General features: G+C 43.3%; 2 protein-coding genes across 2 annotated transcripts in view; both read right to left on the bottom strand.

Annotated features, from left to right (window-relative positions):
- The window catches only part of LOC127622140 (protein dispatched homolog 1-like), a 94,172-nt gene extending 92,439 nt beyond the window's left edge, over window positions 1-1,733 (bottom strand). Inside the window, exon 1 of the mRNA XM_052096094.1 lies at window positions 1,608-1,733. The gene's annotated coding sequence lies outside the window, so the exon portion shown is untranslated. The remainder of the gene's footprint in view (window positions 1-1,607) is intronic.
- A 1,393-nt stretch (window positions 1,734-3,126) lies between these two features.
- Window positions 3,127-12,723, bottom strand: LOC127622330 (protein FAM177A1). The gene is made up of 5 exons (XM_052096404.1): window positions 12,600-12,723; window positions 12,256-12,375; window positions 4,329-4,395; window positions 4,080-4,174; window positions 3,127-3,787 (listed from the first exon to the last, which is right to left on the bottom strand). The coding sequence occupies exons 1-5, from the start codon at window positions 12,666-12,668 to the stop codon at window positions 3,590-3,592; spliced, it is 549 nt and encodes a 182-aa protein (XP_051952364.1). The 5' UTR covers window positions 12,669-12,723; the 3' UTR covers window positions 3,127-3,589.
- Between the last annotated feature and the right edge of the window lie 1,382 nt (window positions 12,724-14,105).

The following is a 14,105-nucleotide window of genomic DNA, read 5'->3' as shown; positions in this document are numbered from 1 at the left end:
GCAGTTTTTAATTTTTTTTATTTTGTTGCAATAATCACAAGGTGCTGTTTGGTTTATAATGTATTCGTTGCACCCTCTTGTACAGTGGTCAGTATGCATAGCGGGTGCGTCGCTTCATGCACTTACCATATTACCCTGATGTACCCATCAATTTGGAATGGAGTAATGGAAAAAGGTCATGTGGTCTGATGAGTCCAGATTTACCCCACAGTCCAATCTTTATGCCCCCTATCAAATTGAAGTCTTTTTTCTGATTAGCCTCACTAACAATTGGCTTTCTTGTGGCCACGCAGCTGTTTAGTCCCAACCCTGTAAGCTGATGCATCAGTTAGGGCTAAATTGTTGCAGCTGAAACATATTAATCACTGCAATAATGAGCCAATCATAGACTCTTAAGTATCTGCTTATTTAAATCCAAACGGTAACTCTGTTTTTGGCCAGCTAGTCTCATTCAGACGCTTGTTACCACACTCATCTGTGACAGTTCCACTGTATAACTTATGAAATGTGACACAACAGTCATAATGGGAATATGTAACATCATAAAGATCAAATAGGCATGAGTCATAACATTCTGAAAACCTCAACTCGCATAATACAACAAGCAGGTTCGTTTCATTGACAAACTAGCGTTTTTAGTCATCTCAGATCACTCTGTGAAACTTTTTTCAAAATCTATGAACCATGTTAGGTTGTTTTGGGGCAATGCTGTGCTGTAAGCAACTATGTGCAATTTCCCACATTCTGTTAAAGTTTCACAAAGTAATAAGCAATAATTATCGCCCCAAGTAACAAATTTTTTTTTCTTCGCATTATCATTTATTGCATCATGAAACATAAACAGAATATGGGAAATGGCATGTAGTTACAAACCAGACGATGATCCCAAATTAATCAGAGATGTTGAAATAATCCCGAGCGACATGAGCTTGTCTTTCACACAGACGCTGTCGTAAATAAACCATAACAAATTAGCAATAATAGTATTTTTAATTTTCCCCAGTTATCGGCTTAAATTGTATTGAACCCGGAATGTTCCTTAAATTCTATTACTAAATATTCAAATATATACAAATAAATACAAATAAATACGTAGTTTGAGAGTGTAGGAAGAGCGACTTGATTGCATCGTTCAGAGTGTGGCATGGAAGTGGGCGGTCCCTGCCGAGCTCTTTTGGGGAGCTTTGCACACCGCAATTCTCTGACTGGTGGATTTCCCCACAGAATCGTGGGTAGTGTAGTTCTTCACCAGAAATGGCTATTAAACATGATTAAAAATCTGAAATATATTTATATTTATAAATCTGAAACTCGCTACACATTAAATAAAATATAAATCACACTTACTGTCCAGATCGGAGTCAACAAACTGCAAAACAAAGTTTGCATACACACATAGTGTCAAATCTACCTGTTAAACCAATTAAATATCTTTGCAACTGGAAAAACAACTTCAGTTCATCCTATGATGACGTAAACACAAAATTCACGAGATTTATATCAAATCTTAAAATATGCATTCCAGTTAGCCTAACTCTGCGTCAGGCTAACAGCACATAGCTAACAGTTCTATTAGTACGAAATAAATTAGAATTATCAACTCTTACCTGGTATTTCAACTTGCAGACTTACAGCTCTCCACGCTTTGGCTTTTCTCGCAGCGTCTTTATATGAATTTATTGTAGAATTGTACAACTCTGGATAGTCGGACACCGCAGCTATTAACCTCTCCTCCATTGTCGTTAGTATTGGGTGGAAAACTTCACGATGTTAATAACTCATTCCTGTATGACATGAAGTATTATTCCTCCAGGGGGCGCTGTGTGGCCCAGAGAGCCAAATCCTCATTAAGCTGAATTCAAATCTCAAGATGACTTTAGATTTGGTAGAAACATATATACACTATATATTATTATTTTTGTAATATATAAGTTCTAAAGATTTATACCATAAAAGTATCGCCATAAAAAGACTAAAAAAAGAGAATCATAATGTAGTAATCATAAGCGACTGTGATTGATTGCCCTTAATCAGCGTTGAGAAAAGTAACGTTTATCACGTGATCAAGCCCTCTGAGAAGGCGGTGGATATTATCAGAAGCGACAAGCTTTAATGACAGTTGGAGTAAAATATGAGAGTTATTATTCTAATCCCCATACCATACCTATTTGAGACCATATATGGGCTGCTAAACGCTTCCATACGATATTCATGTTTAGTGGCCATTCTACGCATTTGTTCTATTTCGATGGCTGTTAGAAATCCACTAAAATGGCTAGAAAATCAATCGCGCATGCGTGCCCTTTTGAAGAAGTGCAAGGCGGTAAATGTATGCGTAAAGCGCCAACCAAACAAAATGGCGCAGCCGTTTAAAATTATTAAGTGCAAGTCACTCGCATTCAAGTTTACCTGAGTTTATTTACATATAAAATGGCTTTCCTTTTTGTTTGACATCATTGTCCAATCAATTGAAAACAGATTACATCAAGCCCTGTCCTGCATTTTTCTTGTTTAACCCTTTTGCGTCAATTTAAAGAAGTTACTCAGCTCCATAGAGAAAAAAATGCCATAATAATAATATTATATTAATATTATTTTCCACTTTCAATAAATGTTTTTTAAACCAACATCAGTCCTGGTCATAACTACTACATATTCATTCATTTTCACGATTTTAACCCTTTAAATGCCAGCTTGTTTCCATAGTGCCACTGTTGTTTTTTATGGGGGACATTTTTTATTTTTATTCTTTCTTTCTTTATTTTTTATTATCACAGTCTGGTGTATATATATATGCCAATGATTTGCAACAACATTTTGATGCATTATTAATTTTTGTTCAGTGATTTAAAAAAAATAAAAAATCTCATACTTAGGACTCTAGAGAACAAAAATATCCATATAACAAAATGCCATAATATTATATTAATATTATTTTCCACTTTCAATAAATATTTTTTTAAACCAACATCAGTCCTGATCATAACTACCAAATATTAAATCATTTTCAGTATTTTAACCCTTTAAATGCCAGTTTGTTTACATAATGCCATTGCTGTTTTTCACACACACACACATTTCTCAAAACACACATAAAAAACACACTCACACAATTTTAGTTGCATCATTTATTCAATTGGCCTGCAGTGCTCTATAATACAGTAAACAGAGAATAGGTGAAAAGCTTGTATTTGCTCCATAGGCTAAACATGAAGGAAAATATAAAACAAATTATAATTTTGAAGCCAGGGCTCTGGAATGAAAGCATAATATCATAGAAGTCATGATTTTATGCTTTAATGTATCTGGGCTCAAATATTGCCATTTTAATGGGTTTCAATGGGGGACATTTTTGTCCTGAAGGTCCCGAGTGTGACTATTTTGTGTATTATAGATGTATTATAGGAACTGAGGTTGAAATATAACATTTTCCCCAGCAATACACACCTTTGGCAAAATGTATGGCGTTGGCATAAACACATTAAACAAAAATGAAAAAGACAAAAATGTCCCGAAGGTCGCTCAAGGGTTAATATTTTGAAATAGCCTATGTCACATTACAGAATTAAAAGAGGCTCTCATGTTGACTTCAATGATCATAATTGACAGTGTCACAGTTGCATTTCTCCTTGTGTTCTCTTTCGTGTTGTGGTGTCTCTTCTGAGGTGTGTACTTCCGTGTTGTCCTGCACATTTATGGCTCCATATGGTTTGTTTACTAACTGAGATAGATGAATTCTCTCCTGATTCTCCTTGGTGCTCATGGAGAGAGCTTCTTCTGTTTCATTCTGTACAAACACAACACTTATAGATTTCATACTCATTGTTAGCTATAAATGTTTCTATATCAAAGTAGCATTGAAAATGTATTTACGTACATTTTAAAGTTTGAAATTTCCACTAAGTATTACATGTCTCATATGAATGACCAGGGGCGTAGATTCCAGGGGGATGGGGGGGAGGTAACCCCCTAATATTTATACCATGATCAATGGAAACCTGTAAATTCTTCACACTGTCACCCCCCAATGTTCAAGCCAAATCTACGCCCTTGTGAGTGATAACTGAGTTCTGTGATACCTGATGATCTCTGTGATACTGATCAACAGCATACTGATATTTAGCAGCATTCAGTCCCAGTAAACTAGCCATTTTCTCTCCAAGGAAATCACAAACTATAAAGAAATTAAGACGTGCTCAGTTATTATAATTAAATAGAACATTCCTGTCATAAAAGAGAGCTTTTGAACCCAAGATTGCAGGATATATTGTGCAAATAAAGAAAAGATGGACATGTGAAAGGCTTCTAATGAGAAAGACAACTCTTACCTCGCAAAGAGTTCCTCACAAACTGTGTCGCCCAAAACCAAGGATAATCCTTCCATTTCCAGTTTCCCTAAAAGGTAAAAAACATTAAACATATTTATTTGACAAACAGCACTTTATTTTGTTTTTAATTTTATCCCCTTTTCTCCCAATTTGGAATGCCCAATTCCCACTACTTAGCAGGTCCTCGTGGTGGCGCGGTTACTCGCCTCAATCCGGGTGGCGGAGGACGAGTCTCAGTTGCCTCCGCTTCTGAGACCGTCAATCCGCGCATCTGATCACGTGACTCATTGTGCATGACACCGCGGAGACTCACAGCATGTGGAGGCTCATGCTACTCTCCACGATCCACACACAACTCACCACACGCCCCATTGAGAGAACCACTAATCACCACCACGAGGAGGTTACCCCATGTGACTCTACCCTCCCTAGCAACCGGGACAATTTGGTTGCTTAGGAGACCCGGCTGCAGTCACTCAGCACACCCTGGAAGCGAACTCACAGGTGTGATAGTCAGCATCAATACTCACTGAGATACCCAGACCCCAACAAACAGCATTTTATTGATAAATGCAGAGATATTAATCTTAAAGAAATATTCAGAGTTCAATACAAGTTTAGATCAATTGAAAGCATTGTGGAATAATGTTGATTACCACAAAGAATTAAATCGACTTGTACCCCTTCAATAGCAAATTGAAGTAACATTGAGGCACTTACAATGGAAATAAATGGGGACCATTTTTGAAAACTTGTGTATTTTTTGAGCTGTAACATTGTTTATATCGCCATTTTTGCAGCGGACTACTGTTCTACACTGAAATAAATTACTAGGTTTACCTCATTTTAATTTTGCTAGTTTTTGCACAAAGTTTTTCTAAGTAAATTTGAATGGTATAAAATTTAAATTAAGTGGATATCAAAACTTCATGACATAATTGGTTTAAAGTTATTGAGTAAATTCACCTTAAACATTTCAGTTCATACAGTAACTTTTATATACAAATATTATGTAAATCATAGTAAACATAGTAAAACTTAAATAGACATTTTATTAGAACATTTCACATTTATTCCTTATAAACAAGTTATAAGTAAACACAAATGTATTCATGTACCACCTGCCATACAAACATCATTCACAGGCAAGCTTAATACATTCTATGTACAACATTACTTTGTATTACACGTTGCATTTTAATATGATACGCACGCAGAACTCAACACTTGGTGACAAAACGACTCGGTTACTAACGTAACCTCGGTTCCCTGAGAGGAGGTCTCTCCTATTGTGTAAGTAGCTTACGCTATGGGAAAACTCCGTTTCTCGAGAAATATTGAAGTCTTTATGTAAAACGCATTGCAGCTGCACAGCAGACAGTGATGAGCGAGGCAGCTCGGTCATTGGCTGTGCTGCGGCAACTTGCTCGAACCAATGGCGGGGCGACTCTGAACGCGCGACCAATGGGTGCGCGCTTCGCGCTCGCGCGCTCAGAGCCCGCCAAGATGGGCGTGGCTAGGGCTATATATTAGGCGCCCCGTCATGAGAGTTCTTTAGGTTCAATCGACTGAAGCGAACTGACCAAGCACAAGCACGGCAGCTTACGCAATACTCGTTCCCTCCTCTCAGGGAACCGAGGTTACGTTAGTAACCGAGTCGTTCCCTCTCGAGAGGTCTCTCCTATTGCGTAAGTAGCTTACGCTATGGGAACACCATGCAAAACGCTGTGCGTGCTGACTTCGCTCTATAAAGCCAGAGGTAGATGCCTGAGCCTTAAAGCAAAGTGATTATTCAACGAGCCGGCCAACGGCGAGCTATATAATGGGATAATACAGAGCGCCTTTGCCCCAAGGTGGCCCATGGTGGGGCGCTCATTGTAAAAACATAAGCACATATCTTATGTACTGATTTTTTTCTACTTACTGATATGCATAAAAAACCCTCTAAGTCAGTCAGAGACGGACCTTATAAGGGAGGAGATAATGCTCAGCAAATACATACTCCAGTTCATACTACAGTCAGGCTGATAGAATGTTGGAATGCCATGAGGGGACCTGTAGGTTATAAAACCTGATAAATGTCGAAGGCGAGGCCCAGCCTGCCGCCGCACAAATATCTTCAATGGGTATCCCACTCGACCACGCCCACGAGGAGGCCATGCTCCTCGTAGAGTGAGCTCTGACGCCTAAGGGGCATTGAAGGCCCTTGGTTTCATAAGCTAGCGCTATAGCATCCACTATCCAGCGCGATATTCTTTGCTTTGAAACTGCGAGACCTTTAGTGCGGCCGCCAAAGCATACGAATAATTGTTCCGTCTGTCTGAACGGGGCAGAACGTTCCAAATATACTCTGAGCGCCCTGACCGGGCAGCGTAAATTAGCGTCGCTTTCGTCTGCTGGAGACGATAGTGCTGCCAGAGATATAACCTGTACTCTGAAGGGTGTGGAGAGCACTTTAGGAATATACCCGTGCTTTGGCCTAAGGACAACTCTTCAGTCGTTAGGTCCAAATTCCAGGCACGCAGCGCTTGATGACAGCGCGTGCAGGTCGCCCACTCTCTTGACTGAGGCGAGCGCCAGCAAGAGCGCAGTTTTGAGCGAGAGCTGTTTAAGGTGCACGGTTCAGAGAGGTTCGAACGGGGCACTCTTGAGTGCGTCCAGGACCGTGGCCAGGTCCCAGATCGACACCGAGGGGGGGCGAGGAGGGTTCATCCTCCTAGCGCCTCTTAGGAAACTAATGATTAGGTCGTTTTTCCCTAATGAGCGTCCCTTGTCAGGATTGTGTGACGCCGCTATGGCAGCCACATAGACTTTGAGCGTGGAGGGTGTGCGGCCCGCCTCCAGCAGCTCTTGCAAGAAGGCGAGTACACTTGGTATCTCGCACGATTTGGGGTTCAAGCTCTTGGTATCACACCAGTCACTGAACACTTTCCACTTTTGGGCATATAAGCGCCTCGTAGAGGGCGCTCGCGCCTCAGTGATGGTTCTCAACACTCCACTGGGGAGGTTCTCGGGAACCCGTTGAGGGGCCATGCATGAAGGGCCCACAGATCGGGGCGGGGATGAAGAATCATCCCGTTGGCCTGCCTGAGGAGGTCCAGCCTCAACGGAATCGGCCATGGGGCAGATTGCATCATCTGCATCAGTTCTGGAAACCACGTCTGGTTCTTCCAGAGTGGGGCTACCAGGAGCACTGCACATTTCACTTCCCTGATCCGACTGATGACCTGAGGTAGCATCGCGATCGGGGGAAAAGCATACAAGGGGCGGTTCGGCCAGACTTGGGCGAGCGCGTCCGTGCTTTTTGAGAAGAAAAGAGGGCAGTGCGCATTTTCCCTGGAGGCGAAGAGGTCGACCTCTGCCTCGCCAAAGGTTTGCCATAACCACTGAGCCGTCAGGGGGTGGAGAGACCATTCCCCTGGGAGAACTTTGTCTCTGGACAGCATGTCCGCTCCCTGGTTCAGGACGCCTGGCACATGCGCTGCTCTCAGCGGCGCAGGTTGTGCTGTGACCATAAGATGAGCTCCCTGGCCATAGAGTGCAGGGAGCTCGACCTGAGTCCACCCTGGCGATTTATATACGATACTACCGTCATGTTGTCCGTTCGGACCAGGACGTGTTTGTTTTTCAGGTACGGAAGCAGGGCTCTGAGAGCCAAGGCGACCGCTTTCATTTCCAGACAGTTTATATGTAGGCACTTTTCCGGGTTTGACCAAAAGCCGGAGACAGGCCTGCCCTCGTAAAGGGCCCCCCATCCTATTTTGGAGGCATCTGTCGTGATCATTTTTCGCCGTGTGTTCACGCCCAGACTCACGCCGGTTTGATACCAGTCGACGGCTTTCCAGGGTGTCAGGGCTTTTATATAGCCATGATTTGCTCTGATTAAAAAGTGGCCCGAGCGCCACGCGTGAGTGGGGACACGGCTCTTGAGCCAGCGTTGGAGAGGACGCATGTGCAACAATCCTAGCTGGAGTACAGCTGATGCCAAGGCCATGAGACCGAGCATCCTTTGAAATCGTTTGACGGGGGCGTGTGCGCCCGCTCTGAATGATGTTGCAAGGCGCCGAATAGCGAGCGCGCGCTCTGATGAGAGGCGCGCCGTCATCTGCACTGAGTCTAGCACTATTCCCAGAAAGGAGATATTTTGGCTGGGGGATAGCACGCTCTTTGCAAAATTGATTCTCAGACCCAGGCATTCTAGATGGCTGATAATCCAAGATCTGTGCGTTGTTAACTGACTCTCTGATTGTGCTATGATTAGCCAATCGTCGAGGTAATTCAGTATTCGCACTCCCCGCTGTCTCAGGGGGGAAAGTGCTGCGTTCATACATTTCGTGAATGTACGGGGGGCCAATGAATGGTAGTACTGTGTACTGGTATGACTGTCCCTCGAAAGCGAATCTCAGAAAAGGCCTGTGATGAGGCGCTATCGGAATGTGAAAGTAAGCGTCTTTCAAATCCACTGATAGAAACCAATCCCCGGGACGAACTTGCGCGAGGATATGATTGGTCGTTAACATTCTGAACGAGCGAATCATTAAAGCTTTGTTCAGATGTCTGAGATCTAGGATGGGGCGGAGGCCACCTCCTTTTTCGGGACGAGAAAATAGCGGCTGTAAAAACCCGCCTCGCTCATAGAGGGAGGGACCGTTTCTATAGCGCCCTTCTCTATCAGTTTGAGCACCTCGGTGCGTAGAACATGTGAAACATCTTTCCTCACTTTCGTCTCGACCACCGCTGAAAAGCGGGGTGGTCTGCGAGCGAATTGAAGGGAGTAACCGTGCTTTATTATGTTCAAAACTCATTTCGGTATGTCGGGGATTTTTTCCCAGGCTTTTGCTCGCACAGATATGGGCTGAATGCTGGCTGGGGGCGTGTCGCAGTGACGTATGGGCCCCACCGGCGAATCGCCTTGTGCTAACACTGAGCTTACAGCTCTCAGAAGCGCGGGCGCGCGCTGAGCAGCTTTGTTGAGTGCCGAGTGCAGGGGTGCGTGTGAGATTACAGGCACGCGTGCTATCTCCGTAAACGCAGCATGAGCTGGAGAAATGTTTGAAACTGTATCGACAGTGTTTACGGGTGGGGGTGCATACATTGTAATAGGCACGCGCGCCACTTTCATAAAGCTTCCCGCTCTTAGCGGGGAGTTTCTTGGCTCGCGTGTCGCATCTGTGATGCTCGCGGCATGAGCCAGAGAACTGTTTGAAACTGTATGGGCAGCGCTTATGGGTGGGGGTGCATATACTGTAGTAGGCAGGCGCGCCACTTTCATAAAGCCTCCCGCTCGCGGCGGGGGGTTTCTGGCCATGCATACAGTGTTTGTGTGTAGGGGTGCATGCATGAAAGCATGCATGACAGCAGGCACGCGCGCTACCTTTATAGTATTTCCTGCTTTTACTGGGGAAGTGTTTATAACTGTGGGAACAGTGCTTGTGTGAAGTGGTGCATACATGACAATAGGCACACGATCTACATTTATGGGGTGTCCAGCTGGAGCTGGGGAAGTATTCGGCACTGTTTGGACAGTATTGATATGTGGGAATGCGCACTTTAGTGTGGACACGTGACCCCTTAGTGACACAAGCAGAAAATGACTCTTTTTGTGTTTTTTGTGTGTCGCCGTTAAAACGGCGTTTGATTGCAGGTGAGCGAGTTCTGTGACTGGCCCATTGACTGCTGTACAGACATTTCCAGCCGCCTGTAAGGGGACTGGGTAATGTTTTACACGTTTTGGAGAGAGTGGTCTGGCTTTTGCGAGACACGCACTCTCTCTTTTTCTTCCTATGGCTAGGAAGACTTACGAGGCTCCGGGTTCAGCACGATCTTGGGCCGAGGTCCCCGTCGCTCAGGCGGCTGCTTTCGGTTATCGGAATGCGAGCGGTGTCGAGCGTCTGTTTCAGGTCTGTTTTTTGGCTGGGAGATGGGAGGCGCCGCTCTGGCTCGCTGCTGCTGAGGCGGTCTCTGGCGGCTCTGTGACGAGCTGGAGCGCTTGGGCAGGAAGTGACGCATAGCCTGCGAATCCTTCCGAGCTTCAGTGAAGCGTTCCGCGAACTCTCTTACCGCCGGTCCGAACAGGCCACTTGGAGTGATAAGCGCGTCGAGGAATGGCGCCTTATCCGCGTCCTTCATCTCCGTTAGCGTCAGCCACAGATGGCGCTCAAGGACAGTCAGGATAGCCATGGCCCGGCCGATGGATTGGGCGGTGGCCTTTGTGGCTCGCAGGGCTACATCAGTGGCGCTGCGCAGGTCCTTGAAAGCCTCAGGTTCAGGTCCAGACTCGTCCATGGTGCGGAGAAGTTTGGCCTGATAAACTTGCAGAACAGCCATGAAATGAAGCGCTGAAGCAGCTTGGCCGGTGGCGGTGTATGCGCGACCGGCGAGAGCTGAGGTAGATCGGCAGGGCTTCGAGGGATGAGAAGCTTTGGCTTTCCATCCAGCGGTGGAAGGTGGGCACAAATGGTTGGCCACAGCCTCCTCGAGGGGCGGGGTTCCCTCGTAGCCTCTTTCTCTCGCGCCGTCTACCGAGGAGAGCGAGGAAGAGAAAGAAGGCTTCAGGCGAGCAGAGTGCGGGGCTTTCCACGACTTTGTGAGTTCGTCGTGAACTTCGTGGAAGAAAGGGGATGGTCTCTGTCGACGGGCCTGCCGGCACCCCTGTAGGAACCACTCGTCCAGCCGACTGCTCTGTTGGAGGGGTGCTGGTCCGCCTGCGTGAAATGGACTGGAAACGCCCATTGGTCGCGCGTTTAGAGTCGCCCCGCCATTGGTTCGAGCAAGTTGCCGCAGCACAGCCAATGACCGAGCTGCCTCGCTCATTACTGTCTGCTGTGCAGCTGCAATGCGTTTTACATAAAGACTTCAATATTTCTCGAGAAACAGAGTTTTCCCATAGCGTAAGCTACTTACGCAATAGGAGAGACCTCTCGAGAGGGAACATGATGACGGTAACGATCGACAGATAATTTGAGTAAAAAATGAATTTAAGACTGCACAAAACAAGAAGTTGCCAAACTTAACAACAAAATCAGCAATAAAAACGGTGTAAATAAACTTCCAAACAGTGAAACCATGCAACCAGCTTTGAAAAATTATGTAAAACGTACTAAATTTATTCACCTGTGAAATGTACAGTACTCAAAAATGACATCACATTAAGCTATCGCACACTCATGCAAGAATGGTCAAATCACATCATCGTTCTGTGAATAAACCATTTCCATCACTTTAATGCGCATTTTATTTAATGTGAAACACTATAAATCCACCACCTCCTATGTATCTATGCATAGATCCCTTATTAGCGCTTGTTTCTATGGACTTTGAAACGTCGGTGGGTCCGCCATATTGGAAAGGTCAAGAGCCGTCTGACAACACATTGACAGATACGGTCTGCAAAAGTCTTTTCCAGCCAACTTTCAGATTATCTGATTATCCTTAAATATTGTGAAGTATTTTAAATCTTGACTTTAAAACATGTTGCAAAATGCAAATAAATGTATGACAAAGATAGCCTACTGAAAATTAGCACCCAGTCAGTTAATTAATTACATGATGCACTGTCCACACAGAAGCAGTTAATGCAGCGGTATGCCGCTTCTTCTCCATTAACTTTACATTCCAAGATGGCGCCGCGATTGGCGGATCTGAAAAAGGCATCTATGTACGTCAATGATGTTTACAGCGTTACCTCATCATACCAATTTAGTTGTAAAATTGGCTATAACCTCACAGAGATGCGGTTAGTACGTGATTTTATCACACTAAAATCATGTTAACACGCATATTGTTTACGTATTGTGTCTATACTTTTGAAACACAGAGTGTATTTTAATGTTTACAGATTGGCCCAATTGACTTCCATTGTAAGTGTCTTACTGAAAATGTTCAGATATATATAAATGAGAACACTCTCTCTCTCTTTAGTACTGACCGCACCAGGAGCACCGAACGCTTGATGAAGCTCATTTTCTTCCTCCTCTTCCTCACTCAGAATCTCTCCATTAGAGAAATGGATCAGCTTCAGCTGTCGAGGTTTGACGTCTTCACTGGACTGTTCCAGTACATCAGAATTGACAGTCTGACTCATGAAAACAATCTCAAAACACTTCCCTTATTAACTCATAAACTGAAGGAGTAGCAGAATTTCTTCAAACGTTCACATATTCCAGAAGTAACATTGAGACATTTAAGATCTGTGGATGTGTTTACAAAGGGCAGGTGCGTCACTTTAGTTATCTAATGTAAATACTGACTTTGCAATCAGAAAACACTTACATCCGTATGCATGTGCCTTTTGTACCCTTGTGATGCGATCTTGGGAGCATATCTTCTAAAAACACACATTCAAATAAGAATTTCCCAACTCTATTAAAGCAAGCAAGACAGAAGGAAGTTCCACATACTGGAAAGTTGATCCTTAAATACACAAAAAATGCTGTTTGTCCACTAAACCACGTGCTTTCATCTTGGGGTTTGATGCTTCACGATGTTACGATTTTCAACCAAACGTCAATAAATATATTGCATTACTAGTTCTTCCTACTCTTCAAAATGCTAGTTATTTTAAAGAAAGTAAAGTACAAATGCAACAATAAAAACCTGTTAATTATTTAGAAAACCTGTCCAATGGGCCTGGGTATCTCAGCGAGTATTGACGCCGACTATCACACCTGGAGTCGCGAGTTTGAATCCAGGGCGTGCTGATTGACTCCAGTCAGGTCTCCTAAGCAAACAAATTGGCCCGGTTGCTAGGGAGGGTAGAGTCACATGGGGTAACCTCCTCGTGGTGGTGATTAGTGGTTCTCTCAATGGGGCGTGTGGTGAGTTGTGTGTGGATTGTGCAGAGTAGCATGAGCCTCCACATGCTGTGAGTCTCCGCGGTGTCATGCACAACGAGTCACGTGATAAGACGCGTGGAGTGACGGTCTCAGAAGCGGACGCCACCACAAGGACCTACTAATTATACTTAGTGGGAATTGTGCATTGGTTAAAAAATTGGGAGAACAAAAAAGAAAACCTGTCCTATTATATTGGAGAAGACGACACAATTACTGTAAAATATTGTGCAATGATGTTTTTTAGAACTAACTTGGAAAATATATTTCTAACAGGACGTTCCACATACTTACAGTGTAAAATTGTTAAAAATGCATTAGGTATCATGATATATCAATGAACGGTATATATTTAAAAGCATTTATTAATCTTTGTTAATGTTGATTTGTAACGATGTGAACATATACAATCATCTTTAATGTAAAAATGTATTTATTTATTAGTATATGTTAAAATTAACATTAATAAAGATTAATAAGTGCCGAAAACGTATTGTTCACTGTGCTCATGTTAACTAATGTAGTTAACTATAACAAATACAACTTTAATGTAAAGCGTTACCATTGTGCGGAAAGCATGTTACCCATCACCCACATTTGGGTATTGTTTTTAAATAAAAATATGCTTTGATGAAACCATAAGGCATTTAGCATTTGTACCAATGATGTTATTATGGTGTTTATAAGTACATTTAAAAGTTCACTCAGATTTGTGTTGTATTTCAACATTAGCCTATAAAATATAATGAACACCCCAAAACAATTTTTGCTGCTTGTTCAATTTTCTCACACCATTCTAGAACATTTGGTCACAACTTGAGTTCATTGCACTCTATATCCAAATACATTTGTAAAATGGAAGTTTACTTAATGCATTTGAGTTGGGACTACATGAGCACGTTACGTGGTGTTAATGAGCTTCGCATGGGACTCTATAAGGAAATTA

The sequence above is a fragment of the Xyrauchen texanus genome, chromosome 28 (genome assembly GCF_025860055.1).
Source record: "Xyrauchen texanus isolate HMW12.3.18 chromosome 28, RBS_HiC_50CHRs, whole genome shotgun sequence".
In the NCBI taxonomy this organism is placed as follows: Eukaryota; Metazoa; Chordata; class Actinopteri; order Cypriniformes; family Catostomidae; genus Xyrauchen; species Xyrauchen texanus.
This window is presented reverse-complemented; position numbering and strand designations above follow the sequence as displayed.

Excerpts from the sequence above, each read along its gene's own strand:
- LOC127622330 (XM_052096404.1), bottom strand. The coding sequence starts at position 12,668 with ATGTGTGTTTTTAGAAGATATGCTCCCAAGATCGCATCACAAGGGTAC. Across the intron at positions 4,175-4,328 it reads TGTGAGGAACTCTTTGCGAG|TTTGTGATTTCCTTGGAGAG; the intron begins GTAAGAGTTGTC and ends ATTTCTTTATAG. Across the intron at positions 3,788-4,079 it reads AGTATCACAGAGATCATCAG|AATGAAACAGAAGAAGCTCT; the intron begins GTATCACAGAAC and ends GTGTTTGTACAG.